The sequence below is a fragment of the Eimeria necatrix genome, genomic scaffold (assembly GCF_000499385.1).
Source record: "Eimeria necatrix Houghton genomic scaffold, Enh_scaff40, whole genome shotgun sequence".
Taxonomy (NCBI): Eukaryota; Apicomplexa; class Conoidasida; order Eucoccidiorida; family Eimeriidae; genus Eimeria; species Eimeria necatrix.
The window spans coordinates 65,525-84,042 of NW_013654299.1; the positions used below are offsets into that span (position 1 = coordinate 65,525).

The window sequence follows — 18,518 nt, forward strand, 5'->3', positions numbered from 1 at the left end:
CAAGTTGCCGGCGCGATATTAAAACAAACATAATAAATTTGCACTCCAGTGCATGCTTAGGAACAAGACAATGCCAGAAGATGTACTTTAAGTTTACGGTGTCGGTGGAATGGGGCAACGCTCCTGACTTTGTTGGGGTTCCCCCAAATCTATTAACGTTCCCCACAAACTTCGTTAACACACCACTACTACAAAACCACAGCTCATAGCCTGCGTGTTGCGTAACATCCTTCTTTCCGCGTTGCACAGCAAGGCTCAGCTACAGACTCTGCTAAGAACAGCGTTACTGTAACTTCATTTATTTATACGCAAGGGCGCTTGTAAGAGTCAAATTTACCATTCTCATCATGCTCAAAGCCATTAGCTCGCGTGAATCATTGTTTGCATTCGTCTTCTGTGACTGGAGTTTTGCTTTAGAAACTATGTTCGGTAAGAATAGAGTGAGATCTCTCTGAAAGTTCCACAACCAGCGGAAGCTTGGTTGTGCATCACGGCCACATTAAAAGCGAAATTTGGGAGACACTGACGAGGCAATTAAGCCAACATGGCAGCTTTTTATTTAATGTGACAACGGGGAACGAGAAAAATACAAACTCGTTCACATTATTTCTAGCTCTCTGGTTTTTTGCCTCGGACTCACTCATCGCACGCCGCCAGCTAATCGAAGCTAGTGAACTGAAAGGAATAGGGAAAACTACAAAAGTAACCAGCTTAGTCCCGTGCAAGCGCGCGTTAAAAATGCATTAAGCAAAACGTGCAACTTTTCTGGTGCATCACTTGATGCACTAATTTCCGTAAAAGTGGAATCATTGCGTCATATTCGATTAAATAGCAAGATAGTCCCCACTGACCGCTTTGCTTCATGATGCCGATAAGATTGTACTTTCACAGCGACTCCAATACAAACTTTGTGACGATCGAAAGCTGCTGTATAGCCTCAGTAGCTCCTGTGCACGGCTTGCGTAAAATTATGGCTACTGTTGCTGCAAATTAGCAGTGAGTGTCTCCAGTACGTTTCTTTCTCAACAAAGAGAAGCGGCGGTAGAGGAGTTGCTGTACTAGCACTACGATTTTTCTCCACTCCAGCGAATTAATTCGTCGCCAGTGTGTTGCACAATTTTACTTGCATCCATTGCGGCTCTGGCATATACAAATATTAGTGAAAGTTACAAGCATCAAAAATTTGGAGGTATAAAGCAAGCGCTAGTGTCAATGTAAGAAATGAATATTGCGCTACTTAATTTTTAAGCTTATGTACACCACTCTCGTACCGTGAATGTAAAAGCAACTAGCTCATATGTTCCGTTGTGGCACCGCAGAAGTTGGCGAGAGACCGTGGACGGGTATTTTTTCGGTAGCTTCGTCCGTCTTGACAGGTGTGTGTAACTTCGGAGCACAGTGTTCTGGGAGTGGGGCCCCCGTTTTTGCGGTTCTAGCGCTAGAGCTAAGCTTCCTCTAGCGTCAGCTTGATGGTTTTTCTCTCCGTATTTCAGTTATTCACGTAACGACGCCAAAGTACATTAGAGCGTTGAATGCAACGGAACGGTTTGCTGGACTGCTGGAGGTACCAGTTACACTAGGGTGAAGTCACCTCAGTCAATCACTTCTAAGCAAAAGCCGTTACAGGGGCGGCATTCAGACCGTTTGATGTCCAAGAGGGAATAAAGGCTGCTATCAAGGCCGCAATCTAGGAAAAAGTTTTCCCCACCCGTGTAGAGGGGGCGATGCTGCTGCTGACCTGGAAAGGATTGCGGTAATATTCGGGGAAACAACGAGGCGGCTTCAGCACGCGCAAGAGCCGTTAAAGGTGTAATGATTTGCCCGCACTTAGTCGAAATGCCCAGAACAAGCTCTACAACATCTTCAGGGCGAAGAAACGCCGCATGTAGGCAGCAAGCATTTGAGATGGCAAGTGAAAAGCTGTCAGCAGCGGTGCAAGCTGTGACTGTAGGAGGCTCATTCGCAAACGCATAAACAACGCTATGTCTTCTTTCTTGAGCTGTGCCGCCATTGTCTTGCAATGGATGCAGGCTACGCAGTGCATCTAGAAGAGGAGACGTGCAGCGTGAGAAGGGGAGATGTCACCTTCAATTGGTCGCACAAGGAGAGTACCTGGGTGACCTAGAACTGGCATGTTAAAGGGCCAGGAACACTTAGCGCCTTACTTGACAACTGTGTCTTGAAAGGACAGAAAAATCACGGCTTTTGTGGTTTTTAGGACTTTGGAAAGCGCCTGGTTCCTTGGTTCCCGTTCGGAAGAAATTTTCGAATCTCGCCGTAGATTCCACGTCTCGGCAGCTCTACCTTGACTCAGCTCAATTCTATTAAATTATACACTCTAATGAAATGCACTGTTCCGAGCTGGATTTTTCTATTGGATTTCCTTCATATGTATACATCTACAGACAACTTCTCTTATCCAGTGGATGCCTCCCGTCTTCGCAGTATTTCAATGGTGTAGGCCGTGGAAAGAGCCCTGCGGCAAAAGCCTTCTAAAATACTTTAAACAAAGTGGGAGTCTCGATATGATATTAGCTCACTGGGAAATCTGTAGCACTCGGCAAAGTCAGCGATTAAGTAAGCGATGCACTATATAAACGTAATATATTTAAACAGTAGACATTACAACCTAATATAATAGGAAATGGAAGCTTAGTGAAACCTATCACTATTTCTGATGGCAGGAGCATAGGCCACCACTGAGGCCACGAAGGATACCAGTAGCTCTTGCTGTGGAGCAGAACACCTGTATTATTTTTACTGAGCGAACCGGCGCGTTCCTGGTTCATGTCTAGCGCCGCAGCAACAGCCACGCATGAAATGTCACTTTTCAGCACAACCTGATGACTGGGCTCTGGGACGTGTACAGTAAAATAATGTGTAAGTCTATATTTGAACGTTCAAAACGTTCTATTGTGCTGAGGGTTGCATTCAAATCCCATATCACTGTTTGTAAGGGCTGCAACAGGCTTGGCCAGGGTTTGTAACTCGGGAATTGTAAGCGTCGGACATTCTGAAGCTATCGGATCTTCGTGTTATTCTGTAGCACTCCCCGAACAACTCTCGCAGCTTCCAGCCTTTAGAGAACGGGCTTAACGCCGTTGGAACCGACAACACACTCCACCTAATCGACAGTGTTTTGCGGAAACATACTCTAAATGAACTTCGGGAGCATGCGATCACCGTGCACTATAGGACGCACTTTACCAAGTAATGCTGTTTGTTCACTCAAACCGCTTGCATATATTGAACCCACCAACCAGGTATGCAGTTAGATCCCTGGCAATATGTTCAATGGCCATAATCTTCATGGTGGATTGAAGGCTTTCCAGACGTTTCCTGAACCGAATAATGCTGCTGTGAAGTTAAGTATTGCTCACATGACACCAGTTTCGCACGTCGTCCCATACACTCTTATTGAATGTTGGTCTTCTCACGTATCTGTTTATAACAAACCCTGGACGCAAGAATCATTTCTACTATACCTGTTGCAGTAAGCAACTGCATAATTTCGGCGAAAGTAGACAACAGCTTGAGCTGCTAACAAGTGACCGGCACCCGTAACCGTATTTTCGGGTAGCGGGTTTCTTCTCAGCTTCATTGCAGCCGGCAGCATATCTACCGTATTCTAGTTCCCCTTGGTGCCTTTTGTACTTCTGGGGGTAGTTGGATCATCCAATTTTCTGCGTTTGCCATTAACATCGTATCCAGTGCATCCATCATACACTGATGAGCTGCGCTCTCTGTATGGTCCACAAAATATGCTGGCAAACAAACTGCTTCTTCAGCAAGCACATCCCGCCGGCCAATCAACCGAGGAACATTGAGCTCGTTTGCACCACTTCGGAAGGCCAACTAACCTATTGAAAGCCCCAATTTGCCCTTAAAATTAGATGAAGTTCCCTTGGCCTGGAATGATATTGAATATGCGGGTATACACAAAAAGCTCGATGAGAACCCTATTATAAAGCTGGGTCACTCCACCTGGCGCACAAGCATCGCGCTACCAGCATCATCAGTGGCATTCTCGACTCTGTAAAAGCCTTCTGCTGGCAGCGTAAGTCTAGGAACTTCTCCCGTTAAGCTGGACAACAGAACGGCAGAAATGCATGATCCCCGAGCACCAGCAGCTGCTGATATGTAGGCTAACCCGCGTCGTTCTTTTCTTATTCTCTGCTCTCACTGGTAGGATCTAACCCTGATGGCTCACCGAGAACGCAGCATCAGTGAGCCTCACCCTGTTTCAGAAGAGTTTGATCATGCTACTGCTGCTGCTGCTGATCTTCCTGAAGGTGTGTCTTCAGCAGCTGACCGCGTTCTGGGGAAGCAATATTTCATGTACTTAGCGCTGATGTATCGCACCATAGCTGTCGACTGTTCATGGAATTGCAGCAAATGCCTGTCTCTCGTCACTTATCTTCACCGCCAAGGCGACAAAAGTCGGGCTTCACGATTTCTCCTTCAAATTCGCCTTATGCCCATTTTGTAGTGCGCATCACTGCAACGCTGCCCAGAAATGCCCATTAGAGTCATAATTCAGAATGTGTAATTTGAGGTAATTAGCTTAAGCAATACAAATCCAAAGAGACTTAACCTCTGGCGACAATGCCTCGTGTACTCTGCAGTTACACTCACGTCTTTGCCGCGATAAGCAGAGCAGATGCTGCAGCGCAATGCACGCCCACGCGGTGAAGGAAGAACATCTGAAGAAAATAAATGTACCCTTGAAACGAAGGAAGTGCAATAATGCTTTTTGGGCCGTTTTTAAACCTTAGTAGTGTCTTTAATTACTAATAGTTATGAGCCTATGTTTCTACACTAGGGGAGGCAAGTAGAAGCGGAGCTGAGCACAGTTCACCACAGTTTAACCCCCCAATACACGCTTCAATGGCTTGAGCGCAAAAGCTGCTCAGTTGGATCATTTCAACTAGCCCTACGCCTTGGCTTGGAGACTTTTGCAGCGGTGCACAAATCGCCGCATCTCTAAGGCTCAGGCCAGCTATGGCCCAGAGGCGGAGATGCCAGCATCTTCAATTCTCCTTTCGAAAGCTCATTGATCACTATCAATGTTAAGTCAAATACATACATTTCCAATAGTCGCCGCTCTGTCTGAAGCGCTGCATTCCCACCAATGCCCCTTACCAGCCGTGTTGAACCAGTATCAATTTCTGGTATACTGCGTTTACTAGTGAGAGTTACATGCCTTGTATAGGCTATTTGTTTTCCGAATTTGCTACAGCATTTTTATTACCTTGTTCATTTTCTTCCTTCATGCGTCTGCTTGTGTATTTACTAGTTAAATGGCCAGTCAGCCTACAGGTATAAAACGTCTTGCCAACTCGCCGCGGGTCCTGTGCGTGCTTTTAATAGTTGTACATATGCCTTTTCCAACTGCATTTGCGGCTGTGATGAGAACCTCTCCTTCCACTCATCTCGCTGAGAACGCTCCCTCTACTAGTTCTGCTCAACTTATATCCTATACTTTTGGTGCGATGTTTCATTCAGTTTCTCTCAAGCCATCAGTAGTCTCCTTGTGCCTTGAATAAGCGTATAGCTTTGCCAAGGAACCCTAGTTTTTCATGCGATATGTGCGCTCTGCCAATGAAGTTGAGCAACTCGATCAGAACAGTGAAGCTCTTGTGACTTTTTCTAGCTTTCAGCAAGTAAAAGAGGGAAATACAGATCCAGGGCAATCAAGAGGTTCTGAAGCTTAGTCTGATCGGGAAACTTTGCACCCTAAAGTATGCTTATGTTTGTGAACTTGTGGGACATGCGGTATGCACTGCCAAATAGAAAACAAGCGTCTCTTTGCTTAAATGGGGCAAATCCCCATTAAAGCAAGTAGGCACTGGCGAGAATGGCTGGAGGTATTACCCTTTGGGCGACGCCCAAAACCTGCGTGTTTATCTTAACGTTAACAGAGTTCAAACATAAATAGATCTAGGGTGATTCTGAGTGAGTAACTAGCTCACTGTGTTTGAAGCTCGGGGGAGCTACGAAATGCCGAGTCTCCTTAATACACACTCTCGCTGAGGTCACCAGCTGCAGTGAGCTAAGCTGTAGTGCACAGGCACTACAATAGGGCTTGCTGGTGGCCTATAGACGATAGCTAGCTAGCGAACTACAAGTGGTCGCAACACTGGAGGAGGACAGGACCCTCCTACTAGAATCAAAGTAAGGCAATTTGTCTGCCACTTAATATGCATACGCTAGAGGTGCCTGAAAATGCGTGGAGACTAGGGCTAGCGATAGCGCCGGCACCAGTGCAGGCCTCCTCTCCACAGGGCCTAGGAGGCGAGCACCCCGAGTGGGACGAATCGAATAACAGATTTTGGGAAAACTTAAGAATTACTGCATTTCGATAAATATAACCTACAGTTTCCAGGAAATGGGCCTACGTTAGGTGCCGATCGTAGGCCCTGCTTGAGGTGCAGGTAGCAGCATAGTCGCAGCAGTAGGCGCTGTGCAGTACATACGCCCAGCTTGGCTCTTCCGTATCTCTGCATCCCTGGATACACCGAATCATCCCTACTCATTATGCATACCATGAAACATTAGAAGGGTTCAAAAAGCATCACTGCAGGCCCAATTACCGGAGCCATGCGTTTGTCTTTCCATTATTCTTCTTCCTCTCTGCGCTCGTTGCGCATTGCACCTCCAAGGCCTGTTAGACAACTCAGACCTTGAGTCTAGCAGCAAGGTACAAAGGGTCTGATTGCCCAACTACCAAGGCACTTTGCACGTCAAGGGCTTCTATTCCACTGAATCAATCTAAACTATCTGAATCATATGACCATGAATCCCACATCGTGGCTATTGTGTACAGTTGCACACAACTTGCGCTGTATTTGGTATTGTGCATAGCCACGAAGAGCTTCCATATAGAAACTAACGGCACATGTATCACAGAATACATGCACTAAGACGCTCAGATACTCGGCAGTAGTCAGGCTTGAGGTGATCCAGCTGAATTTACTGCGTTTAAGGTCACTGGAAAACCTGTTTGTAACGGGGGAGAAGGAAGCCAAAAACTTTAAATTACCACCAAGGAACCTACAAACTTCAGCCGATAAACTGGATGAAGAGGGCAATCTAGGTTATAGCTTGAAGATAGGACTTCATTAAACGGCACTACGCAGACTGAAGCCCATTTTACTAATACCCACTGAGAATAAAAGCGCGAGATGATGCACAATTGAGTGAAAAGCAACTTGTGGAGACTCAGAAAAACACCAAAGCCGCTTAAGGGGAGCGCAGCATCTGCATTAGCAAATGGATACGCTTGTAGTACGAAACCCGCAGAATATCCAAGACGAGCCCCGCTTTGAAGGAGAAAACTTTAAAGGTAGTGCAGGGAGCCGCGCCAAGTCCTACACAGAGTTGTCGTATATGGCCTAGGTCTTTTTTATATCCATGAAATTCGCTGACTCCTCTTGCAAATCAAATCTTTCCAGCAATCACCGACATGCGGCTCCCGATAGAGCGTTCCAAAAAATCATGCTTCCTAGAATTGACGGCTCCTGGAAGAGTCCGGTGTGTGCGACTGATGTTGAAAGTAATTCTGGCAGGCAAAACTATCAGGTATCCACCAAATTTGCAAGGGTATGAAGTGACCAAAACCCAGTGTAAAACTCTGCAGGCCTGCCAGCATCTGCGGCGAGAGTGACCGGCAGGGAGTGACCGGGCCTATTCTGTGCCATCATTAACCCCTGTGTTGTTCACTCTAATACTAGGATATCAATCACAGTAACTAACTTAAAATTAACGTTTCACTATTTTACAGCGAAATAGAGGTTATAAGCCGCGTTAATTTTCAACTGGTGATTGGTACATGTCGTTTGTGGGGCTGAGCAGTATGGGCTAGATCGCTCTTGATTTGATGGCCCTCTGTGCACCGTCTAGCAGCGTTACAAAAGTCTCTCTGTTGTCGATTAATATTTCCTTTCAGAGCGAACTTTCGACTGGTTTAAAAGTCGGTCATATTTGCGACGGCAATTCCGCCCAATCGCGCTGTTGAGTTGTGAGCTGCGCAGTCGACGCTGTGTACAATTGAGTGCCATTTATGTCTTCGACTGAGTGTAGCTACAAGCATGAGTTGAGACTGAGAGGGCTAGCACATTAGCTGTGGCTCTCGTAGGCGAAGCTTCGCGGTGCGACTCGAGGGGCTCGACTCGCGAGGGCGCAGAAGGCCGTCCCTTTTGTGTGTATGTTGCTGTTGGCAACTCCAAACAACACTCCAATACAACTATTTGTGATAGGGGTGTCGCGGAGGTCAACACCATTCCGTCATCGCGTCAGCTAGGGGAGGCGGCTTCAGTTGGAACTATGCAGCAGGAGAAATCACTACCACTCTTGGAGGATGCTGGGGCCACTGAGGTCACCAATTTCGCAACACGGCCTCCGGCCTGCTGTGCAGGAGGTGGCGGTGTTCCTTACAGGGATCTCCAGAAAGCGCGCATGGCCTTCCGAACACGGGACATTGATGCTACGAGGCAAGCAGAGGGCTCTCAACTATGGCGAGGGGACTTGTCCCACTACCCTACGCCCTTTCATTTCGCGTAGTATAGCTCAGCTAATGGGAGACGAGGAAGGAAGAGATGTTAGCTCTGCCGCAACTAACGCTTTGGAAACGCGGTTCTATGCTGTGTATATCAGGGCTGCTCATCAGCACAACCACCACCACAGCCAAAATCCCGGCGACTACGGCGAACTCTCTGGCGTTCACACAGAGGCACATAAGAAAACGTCTTCAGACTACTTGAAAGCCATTGTGTTTGGTGGTCTTGATGGTGAGTTTCATCGACGCCACTGACGCTATTTAACGCCTCCGTTCTTCGGTGTCTTGGCATGAAGCCGCTTCACGCCCTATGTTGACCGGATAGACGTCAGAGTTGCTTTTTAAGAGAATATGACTGCAGGCATTGTCACGATATTCGCTATTGTTGCTGGATGCGTCGGCGCCAATCTACATCCGTCGAAAGTCGTCATCATTGGCATTGGAAATCTTCTGGCAGACGCGATTAGTATGGGTTTCGGAGAGTTCGTGAGCTCTGCAGCAGAAGACGATTTTGTCAAGAGCGAAAGGGACAGAGAGGAATGGTAGGCTGCTAAGTCTCACGGCACGTACCGCGTACCTGTGGGAGCCCTGAGATGCTAGAGCGTACTTCGCACATTGGCGCTCGCAGTCTTGCAACTGTTCATGTCAGTGACTCTGCTGTAACTACGCGTTGCCACAGGGAAATAGAAAACTGTCCCGATGAGGAAAAGCAAGAAATGATTGAGATTTATAGAGACCGCTATGGCTTTACAGAGGAAGATGCGGATTCCCTCGTTAATATCACATTCAAGTACAGGGAGTTCTTCGTCCGGCATATGATGGTGGAAGAATTGGGACTCATGGCAACAGAGGGCCCCAGTCCCCTACGAAGAGGTTAGGTCACGAGTGATTACCATTCTCCAGGTCGTACTGTTTCCGACACCATTGAACTCGTGATGAAATGATGCTGCCTGTGAAACAAAGTAGGCACATGGAGTTGCAGTCATGTACAGTCTGCCATATTTTGAGAGTCGTCTACCCATATTCACGCATAGAATGCTATGAAAGCGAGGTGACCTTAGCTTGCTGACGTACATCTGTGTAAATTATGGTCCACAGGCGCGGTCATGTTCGCTTCTTTTTCGATTTTCGGGTTACTTCCACTGGCCGGCTTCGTTGCTTGGCTGACGCTGTCAGGGACGAGCACAGATGGCCACTTGGCATTTGCCATGGCGTGCGTTGTGTCTGGTGTCGCGCTGTTCATTCTTGGATTCTTCAAGGCGAGCACTAAGTTTTAATGAAATATTTCGCCACGTATCAAGGATAGTAGAGCATAAAGCTGTCTCTACCACGACGCCGATTTTGCACGGTCACAGCACCCGCTGTGTTAGTGCACAGCTATGGTTCCGCTGCAGCAGTCGTACGGTGCTAAGCATGCCTGTTGTGTGCATATGGAGCTTTGCAGGGCCGCTTCGTCAACCAGAGTTCATTGAAGTCCGGGCTTCTGATGATCATTAATGGAACCTGCGCGGGCACCGTGGCATATACTGTTGGGGCAGCTTTAGAGGTGAGCTAAGTAGAAATCACTTGTAGGCTCGCATCATTTGTATTGGCTGTGCTCCTTGCTGAACGTTGCTGCACACGTTGCTGCACACCGAAGTGCTTTCCACAGTTGCCATCTGTGGTCTTTGATGGCACGGATTTGAGTCCCAAATTCCTTCGCTTGCCTATTTTATTCGTGAGGGGTTCTCGCAGGGTGTTGTTGCTGGAACGTTATAGGAAGCGCTATATTCCAGCTAGTCTGGGTGGTGAACATACCAACTGACTCGACGGAGCGGCCTGTATAATTGACAATGCTGGCCGTCTCGTTAAACATGGCCGAGACTGCGCTGCTTGCTTTTTTGTGGGTATCCAGCTCTCCGCTGGCGTATATTGCCTCAAAATGTATCAACCAAGAGGCTTCATGGCCAGCTGAGAACGGAAATCCACCTACATGAGATATCGGGGGCGACGAATGTCACCTGGATCTCCCTATAGTGCGCAGTTGCACAGCAGCTTTTTTCCTTTCAAGAGCAAGGAAGCTGTGTGCACAAAATTCTGCTTGTTCTAATCAACTATGCTGGAAGTGTCTCTAGTTTCGTAAGTAACTAGGCATAACTCGCTAAATCGACAGAATACATAACTGGTTACATAGAATTGGCCTCACTGCCGGAGGCGCTAGGGGGGCTCCCCACGGGGTTTCTCCAGAGTGTATGCAGAGCCCGTCGCTAGAGAACAGTCACATCTCCACGGTTAGTTGGTTCCCTTATCAAGACAAGTGTGTAGGGTATGCACGCATGTTTTTACTGACCAATATCTAGAACGTTAGAAGTAAAAAACGAATTTCCCAGTCGAAGCGTATTACAGCCTTTTCTTGCTGATACGCCCCACTAATACGCTTCAGCGGGTGTGCAGTCTCCACCAGCGACTTCAAACACAAGTTGTGCTGAGGCGGTCTACTGGTGGAGGCTGTGTGCAACAAACGTGATTTTGGTACACGGCGGAAACTCCACCCATACTTCAGCGTGATGCTGAATGCGTATCAACGGATGCACCACAGCGAAGCTCACCCACTTCAGGTGCTTGCCACGGTGCATCCAGGACTCGCTTCAGCGAGCATTGGCACTGCGAAGACTGAGAATACGAATAAACACCCGCTCCGTCGCAAAAGCTTACCCTAGATGAAATTACTCCGAGGGAAAGGCCGTCGCACCAAGCCTGTAACCACGCCTTACGATTTCTCTGCCAAGCCACACGCAGAACATTGCAGCTCTACGGTGGAAAGTTCCTTCAGCTCAATACAACACCGGCTCGAGGAGACCGCAAAAAAGCGTATCCGAATTTCAGTTCCTATTTGCTATTTGGGTTTGCATTACTACGAAGTATGCACTCTGTGCGGAGCCGCCTCACTGTCGTCCGACGCTCTACTGATGAAGGACATCTGCTGGCTCTGCGGCAGCCTAGATTGGAGATCCAAGCTCCGATCAAGGCGCCTCGGCTGCTGCGAAACACCCTCCGCTTCCGAGGGGCCTACTCCGCCTTCAGGAGGGAAAGACGTCATATATGGCAGCCTTTGTTTCTTGTATTCGAGCACGAGGCTCTTGACGCTTGCCGATGGCTCTTTTGAGCGCGCCAAGTGTTCGCGAAATAGTGCGGGCATCAGTGTGAATAGAGACATTCGGCGCCAGGGCACAAACGGGTGGCTTGGAAATGCTAGAGTAGACATGTAGTCCTCTGACACCGGCCTCACCCAGTCGCGGACCTATATCGCCCACCACTCGCATTCGCTCAAATCCACCCTGTCAATATGCATTGACCGCGTTGACTCGCTTGGTGGAAAGCACGACTGTAGACGCTAGGTAAGCGCTCCATCAACGCGTGCGAAAAAAGTGCAAACAAGCAGGATATGTGCAGCGGAATGCAGCGAAGTAAGTGTATCATCCTGCATACTAACCTTCGGAATAAGTGGCGTCAGTAGGAGGAAAGCAGCTGCCATCGCCAGCAGAGCTGCACCCAAATTCCTCATACCGGGAGACCGCTTCATCGAGTCCCACTGCAAGTCAAAACGGTGCGATGCTGCATAGCGAATCACACCAAAACGAAAGCGCAACGAAAAATGCATTGCAGTAAACACGCAAGTGCGGTGAAATCTGCGTTACTGTCACCAAACTACATGGATAACGGTGATGCTTTGAAGCAACGGTTGAACGTGCTCATATTGTGGCTAACTGTCCTCCTACACGGAATGATCTCCTGAGCTGCCCGAAGCAGTAAATTGCTCCTTACCGTCAGAAATCGACACAAGCATGACAAAAGGTACCAAGTGCTTGATGCATACACACCAGTACGTTGACGGGCGGAAGATAAAGAACGGCCTCGTCAAACAGCCACAAAATAGCGTGGGGAGGATACCAATGACGGAGGTGCCAGCCATGTTGTGTTGCGGGAAAAATAGAGTGACTCGCGAGATTTCGTTGCACAGATCTCGCACTCCACCCAAATACAACGCCAGGAAGCGCTCCTAAAAGCACAGGAATAGCATATTTGCAAACAATATATGCACAGAGCAACTGTCAATGGGACACAGCACAGAGGGATTTGCGGTGATCGATTCAAAATGCGAGAAAGGGTGACAGAAACAAAAGCGATACTAATTTGGTTGAAACTCTAGTGAGGGAGTACCTTGAATGTTTTCGCCTGTGCGTCTGGGTCCCTTATAAATAAGGCCACACCGACGGCAATTAGAGCGTTGATGAATACCATCACCCAGATCGGTAGAAAGATGCCATCTTGGCAACAGAATACTGCAATGATGTAGCAGGCTCCTACAATGAAGCATAGCCCCCCGAAAAGAATGCAGGCTGCGAAAGAGCAAATCCACAAAAAGGACCTTGAATCTTAGGCATGGAAAATGCTGCACTGCGCAGCACCTATATTGTTTGACCTTGAACTGCCTAGCAAGCAGCCGCAGTGTGCTTTTCTAATCCCTACTCACCTTTAAGACCCACAATCCTTGCTTGTCGCTGGAAGCCCATCACCCATCCCACATAGAAAGTTGTGCAGAAAACAGACATCGGAACCAGCAGCCACTCTATGATATAACAAGCATACTCAAGCCTCTGCATTACAAAGAAAGAAACAGACAGAGAAGAAACGCAAAGCTCAACGCATTACTTAAGAAGCTGCTCTAACGTCCTCGTTTCACGCGGAATAACCGAATCTAAGGCCCTCAACTGGGAAGTGCGTCCAATTTGGAATAGTAACTGGCACTCTTACAACTTGTTGGTTGTTTGCACAAAATGGGAGAGAGATACAATAGCATATGATCACAATCACCGTGCTCGTGAGCCTTCGCCACGAATGGTTGATTAGGCGAGATTCCTACAAAGTCGCACAGTCAGGTGCATATCTTGTTCGGTGAATAAACTTGCATCAGATGTGACTGTCTAAATCACCGACAGCCTTGCCGAGTGTTTGGACAGAAATACACGCTTAATAATAGGACTGTTTGAATGAGGCATACCAGAACGGCGTTGAAGACGGAATGAATTGCAATAGCCGCAACTTGCGTATTTATTAAGAAAACGCCTCCGTAGAAGAATAGGCCGAAAAGCTGCAGGCAACGTGCTCAAAATCAAGTCAGAAGACACTATAGCGATCACGTATCTAAAGTCCAGGCCTTCAGTTGCGAGCTGCTGGAATAAGCAGCTATGTGAGGCGACAACTAATGCGTGGCCTGCTATGCCTAGAGCCACAATGGAAAGGAGGGATTGGGAAAACTATTCAAGCGACAGCCAGCTGTGTCCAGCATACGTAGGGAGAAGACACTTTTTCAAAGGCAGCAGGAAAAACGACGAAGTAAGCGGGGGCTGTGCCTGTTTTCCTTATGATGTCGGCAAGGGGAATGTCGGTAACTGCCTGCATGGCACACAAGCCTGAAGCTGTCCCGTTATCGATGAATGTGATGATTCATCGCTGAAAGGCGCGACCCCCTGCCATCCCGGTACTGCATAACTTGTTAACCAGATACGCTGATACTGCACTGCAGTGGTTTAGGCGCGTAGAATGTACTTGAAGGTTTCCGACAATCGACAGAAGGGATACAAAGGGAACCAGTGCCATGAGGAACTCCACAATGCACGTGAATACACCACTTGGGTATGTGTTGAAGCCAATCCTGTAGCACCCGCATGCTCGCATTGTTAGAATAGCTCCACAATAGGTCGTTCTTAAAAAAAGCGTGAAAAGCACTCTGCTGCAGCTGAAAAAGCTGCTACGGGCCCACAAAGAAGCGGCTTACTTTGTATAACTCGAGACTGTGCCTAGAATGCAGCAGCCCAAACAGAGATCCTGGCATATGTAACGAACAAGCGAAGCAGAATATGCTGCATTAAAGAACCCTTGGATCAGCGGCCGCCAGTCGAAAGTCGCCGAAATGGCCGATGCAACATGCACGCTGCCGTCAGTCCCAACAATAAACGATACAACGGCCAATGTGGCGCAAAGGACAATGGCTACGATCATCAACAGTGCAGAAGCTGCGGGCAAAAAAGGAACAGCATGCCATCTCTACATAAGAGTTTGGGCAAAAAAATCGGAGCTCCGCGGAACTTTATCCGTCATGCAGCATTCACTACTAGCTAGATACACCAGAGCCCAAGCTGGGAGACTCACGGAATCCCGCCTTGAACAATCCCCTCCACATGTATCCCAGGATGTACAGCCATACAAATGCCAAAGCCGCCAGCGCTTTGGGTCGCAGCGCATCAGGATCCAGGCTTGTGTTAATCGTTGCTGGCTGCAATTCCTCTAAATAGTGCAACGTCGCCTGCACGCAGCGCCAAGCATAAGTTACTGTTTCCGGCTTCAACTCCATTATAGTTTGGTGGCACCAAAAGCCACAAGCAATTTTGCTCGTTCCAATTGCAAGAAAATGAGACTATGCCAGGATTTCACCGCGCCAGCCTGCAATTCCCCAGGCACACTGTCAACAAATGCAAGGCCCACAAACGCAGTCTCACCTTGCCCGTGGGAGAGGCAATGCAGACTTCGGTGGCCGGGACATAAGAGCAGAGAACCCCATGGCCTGCTGCGTTGCAATCCGCTTTGTTTCCATGGAAACCGTTACAGAGTTCCATGTCGCTGACTGTGACCTGCCAAGGTTGAGGACGTGAAAAACTGGAGACGAAGTAAACCAACAACTGACCGCTCAAAACTGAGAACAACCAACCGTACTCCAAGCGTCTGAGAGCTCGGCAAATGCTGTATCATTCAAAAACAGCGTATTCTGAACTTTGGAGGGTTTCATAGTGCACAGTGCTGCAAACATGAAAGGCAAGACATGGCATACGTGCTTTCGCTGCGTCCGCCAATCAGTACAAACTTACCAGCAGTAATGATGACAAACGATATTGATGTCAACACCTGCAAAAGCCCTAGCCCTACTAGCCAACGGTTCAGCTGCGTGTTTTGCTTGATAGCAGCGCCACGAAGGAGGTTCCCAAGAACAAGCTGACACAAGCACAGAACACACCTTCCGCGAGCTGTTTCGAACATTAATGGAAAAAGCATCCACAATAGAATGTGCTGTGCTGGAGAGGCCACGCCTGACCCACCTCTAGCTGAAGGGTTGGCAATCCAACGGTGAACAGGAAAAGCAGGTATGGTAGAAAAAACATAGAGCTGCGCCAGATTTGTAACTGTTGCCAGTAAGTGGTAAAGTTTGAGGCCCCCACAACAGCCCCAAAAAGCGTTGAATAGACTAGAGTTGTCGAAGTATACCAGCCGCGTCTCCTCTGCCTCTGCAGCCAACTCTGCCACTGACTGAGCGTTTCACCCCCTTCTTGCGCTCCATAAATAGTGCCGGCCTGCCCTTCGGCGGGCTGCGCTGCTGGCAGGGCTGAACCTGCAACAGTTGGCTCTCTATGAGGTGACCATTCAGGCTCTGCATCCCCTCCGTCTGGCTTCGGCCTTGCTGAGGGGTCAAAGGATTGTGGATAGCGGTAATAGAAATCGCCTTCAGTCAGCAACACTCCGTGCTTCTCTTGGTAGTCCAAAGCCTCGAGTTGTACACGTAGCAGTTCGTGTTCATCCATCTTGTTTTCCATGCGGACCTAAGAAACAACGCCAGCAGAGCTTTTCTTGGATTTACGCAGGGAGAGGACTGTATAAGAATAAAATTAATGACTGATCCACCCGCTACTTGTGCGCGGCATCAGCAAGACATGGACTCTGTGGAGGAGAGCAAAGTGCCGAACAAGCGAAATAACACAGTAGCGGTGGCACAAACTGAGGCTATACGGCGAAACGAGAACCGCTCGCTACCTTCTGAGTGAAAAGCGGAGAGTGCTTGAACGCATGCGCCTCATTGTACATCTGTCGACGCAGTTCATGAGGCATATCCGTTGCCGACGCTGCTACTGCCAGTTCTTTCGCTACTTCTTCCCCACCTAAGACGCAAAGAAAAGTCGTTGGCAAAGTCACCATTACCTAAATTCTAGTGCAAAATGAGTCACGTGCGCAGCCCTGCCGAACCTCATGGACAGAAAGAAAAAAGGCAAACACGACGAAATGCCGCGAAACGTTGTATGCGAATGGATGCATGGGTAAGATAAATAACGAAGGTATACGTTTCAGCGAGGATTGTACGCGACAGAGAGTTGGTGGCAAGTGGCGTACCACTGCCTTCACCTTGCTCTCCCGCCTGGACGGGAAGGGAGGCCACCTTCTCCAAATTACTGACGCCCACATCTCCAGCCGAGTGGCGGCTGAAACTTGTCCGGAGGCGTCGCATTTTCAGCATACAGCCAGCGCTCGCCTGGGCTCCCTTTCTGTGGCCTCGAGGCGGGAGCCCCCGGATCCTGCGCTCTCAGAGCTAAAGATGTCCTTGTGTGCACCTTGATGTCAATACGCCACAATACGAGACAAAGGTGAACAGAGAAGGCTGACTGGAGCAACGGCAACACAGCCCTTCCCCAGGGCTGCGGAGTATGCTGGTGCAGATCACCGCTCCAACGCCAGAGTACTGAGATGAAGTAGCTATTGTCGTTGTTTATGTCCTGACCCATCCGTCGCAGAAAGGAAGGCGCAGAGGCGCAACCAGCACAGACCCCGGCAAGCTGTTTCAAATGCAGCTGCAGGTGCTGCCGTCCCATGTAATTCTAGACCCAAAACGTCTTTTTATCACAGGCAGATGGTACTGGCGCGCTCGAAACGGAACGCCTAAATATTCTTCGCATCTTTGCCTTGATTACAGACGTACGCGATTTGGCGCCAATGCAGTATTGGCGGTAAAGGCTATGTTTTGTCAGTGTTTACGCATGCGTTTCTGGCCGATCATATACGGCTACAGATGCTGCCATGCAAGCGGAGTAGCTGCGAATGTAGACTTTTCAAATCCACCAAAAATGGCTGTTGGCCAGTCGCGTGGGATGCACAGATTACAACACCATCACAGCACGCGGTAATCCACAGCTGTTGTGGTGTCCGTACAATGAGATACCAGGCAGTGTTATACAATCCCTAAATATGGTGCCGAGGCATGAAAGAGATGCCAGCCCGACCCCGTAAATATCCCACTGTACAGTCGCCTAGAGTGCATACTCAAGGAGCCGCCATGGAAACCCTTTCGGCTCTTCCGCCACTCGGTGCCAGCCCTAGCACCCCAAGCATGCGCTGTTTATTTTGATGTGACAGTTGTCCACGAGCCGGCTAGATTCGCGTGGAAACTGGCCGCTTATGCGGAGGACGGTCATCCCAACCAAAGATTCAAAACGAGGCGAAAAAGCGGTCCAACCGTGACAAATCCTAAGGTCGCCCTTGTACCTGCAGAGATGAAAAAATGGGACGGGCAACAACATTATATCCTCAAGAAATTAAATTGCTTTCCTGCTTCATGTGTAGTAAGCTTGTGCTATGTCGCGGGACTGGGGCCCTGCCAGGGCTTTGGCGTTTGAGAGCGAATGAGGCACCGGGGCTTACGTTGCAGAAGAGATAAAGCCACTAATTGCATAGCTGTCTTCTTACAGAGGAGTAAATTTCGAAAGATGCAGTTGAACAGCCTAGATCCATGAGGTCCAGGAAACAAGTAGGAGGGCGCAAAGCGTCTGCGTGGGCGTCAGTCGTGTGACGGCGCAGTTTGAGGCGGGAGGGAGCAGTTGCTCACATACTTCCTAAGATAATTGTTTAAGTATAAAGAAGGCGAAGTTTAGTCCACCTATACCACGTAAGACAACCAACCAGCGCCGACGTTCTCACGGATTGTTGGAGAACGTCTGTTTGCCATATGCTTTGTGTGGTCGTCTTGTTTGAGTAATAGTCACGCTCTGCTTGCATACACTTGTTATATTATTTGCTATTTTGGCTACGTGGCGCTTGCGTGCTCCGCTGCATCTGATTTCCAAGCCGTATTCGGACAATCTGGCACACGGAGTCAACGTTGTAA

The 18,518-nt window shown here is 48.6% G+C and overlaps 2 protein-coding genes across 2 annotated transcripts; one reads left to right on the plus strand and one right to left on the minus strand.

Moving 5' to 3' along the window:
- Positions 1-8,359: 8,359 nt before the first annotated feature.
- Positions 8,360-10,315, plus strand: ENH_00051710 (integral membrane protein, putative; the record flags this gene model as incomplete). Its single annotated transcript, XM_013581328.1, has 6 exons — positions 8,360-8,789; positions 8,919-9,099; positions 9,237-9,430; positions 9,656-9,786; positions 10,002-10,103; positions 10,292-10,315. 6 exons carry the CDS (start codon positions 8,360-8,362, stop codon positions 10,313-10,315), a joined length of 1,062 nt encoding a protein of 353 aa, XP_013436782.1.
- A 1,135-nt stretch (positions 10,316-11,450) lies between these two features.
- ENH_00051720 (transporter, putative) lies at positions 11,451-16,868 on the minus strand (the record flags this gene model as incomplete). The annotated part of the gene is made up of 16 exons (XM_013581329.1): positions 11,451-11,837; positions 12,030-12,151; positions 12,362-12,596; positions 12,758-12,936; positions 13,071-13,194; positions 13,352-13,456; positions 13,599-13,688; positions 13,889-13,993; positions 14,147-14,252; positions 14,376-14,613; positions 14,750-14,903; positions 15,097-15,290; positions 15,463-15,586; positions 15,691-16,188; positions 16,400-16,524; positions 16,754-16,868. 16 exons carry the CDS (start codon positions 16,866-16,868, stop codon positions 11,451-11,453), a joined length of 2,901 nt encoding a protein of 966 aa, XP_013436783.1.
- Positions 16,869-18,518: the final 1,650 nt, after the last annotated feature.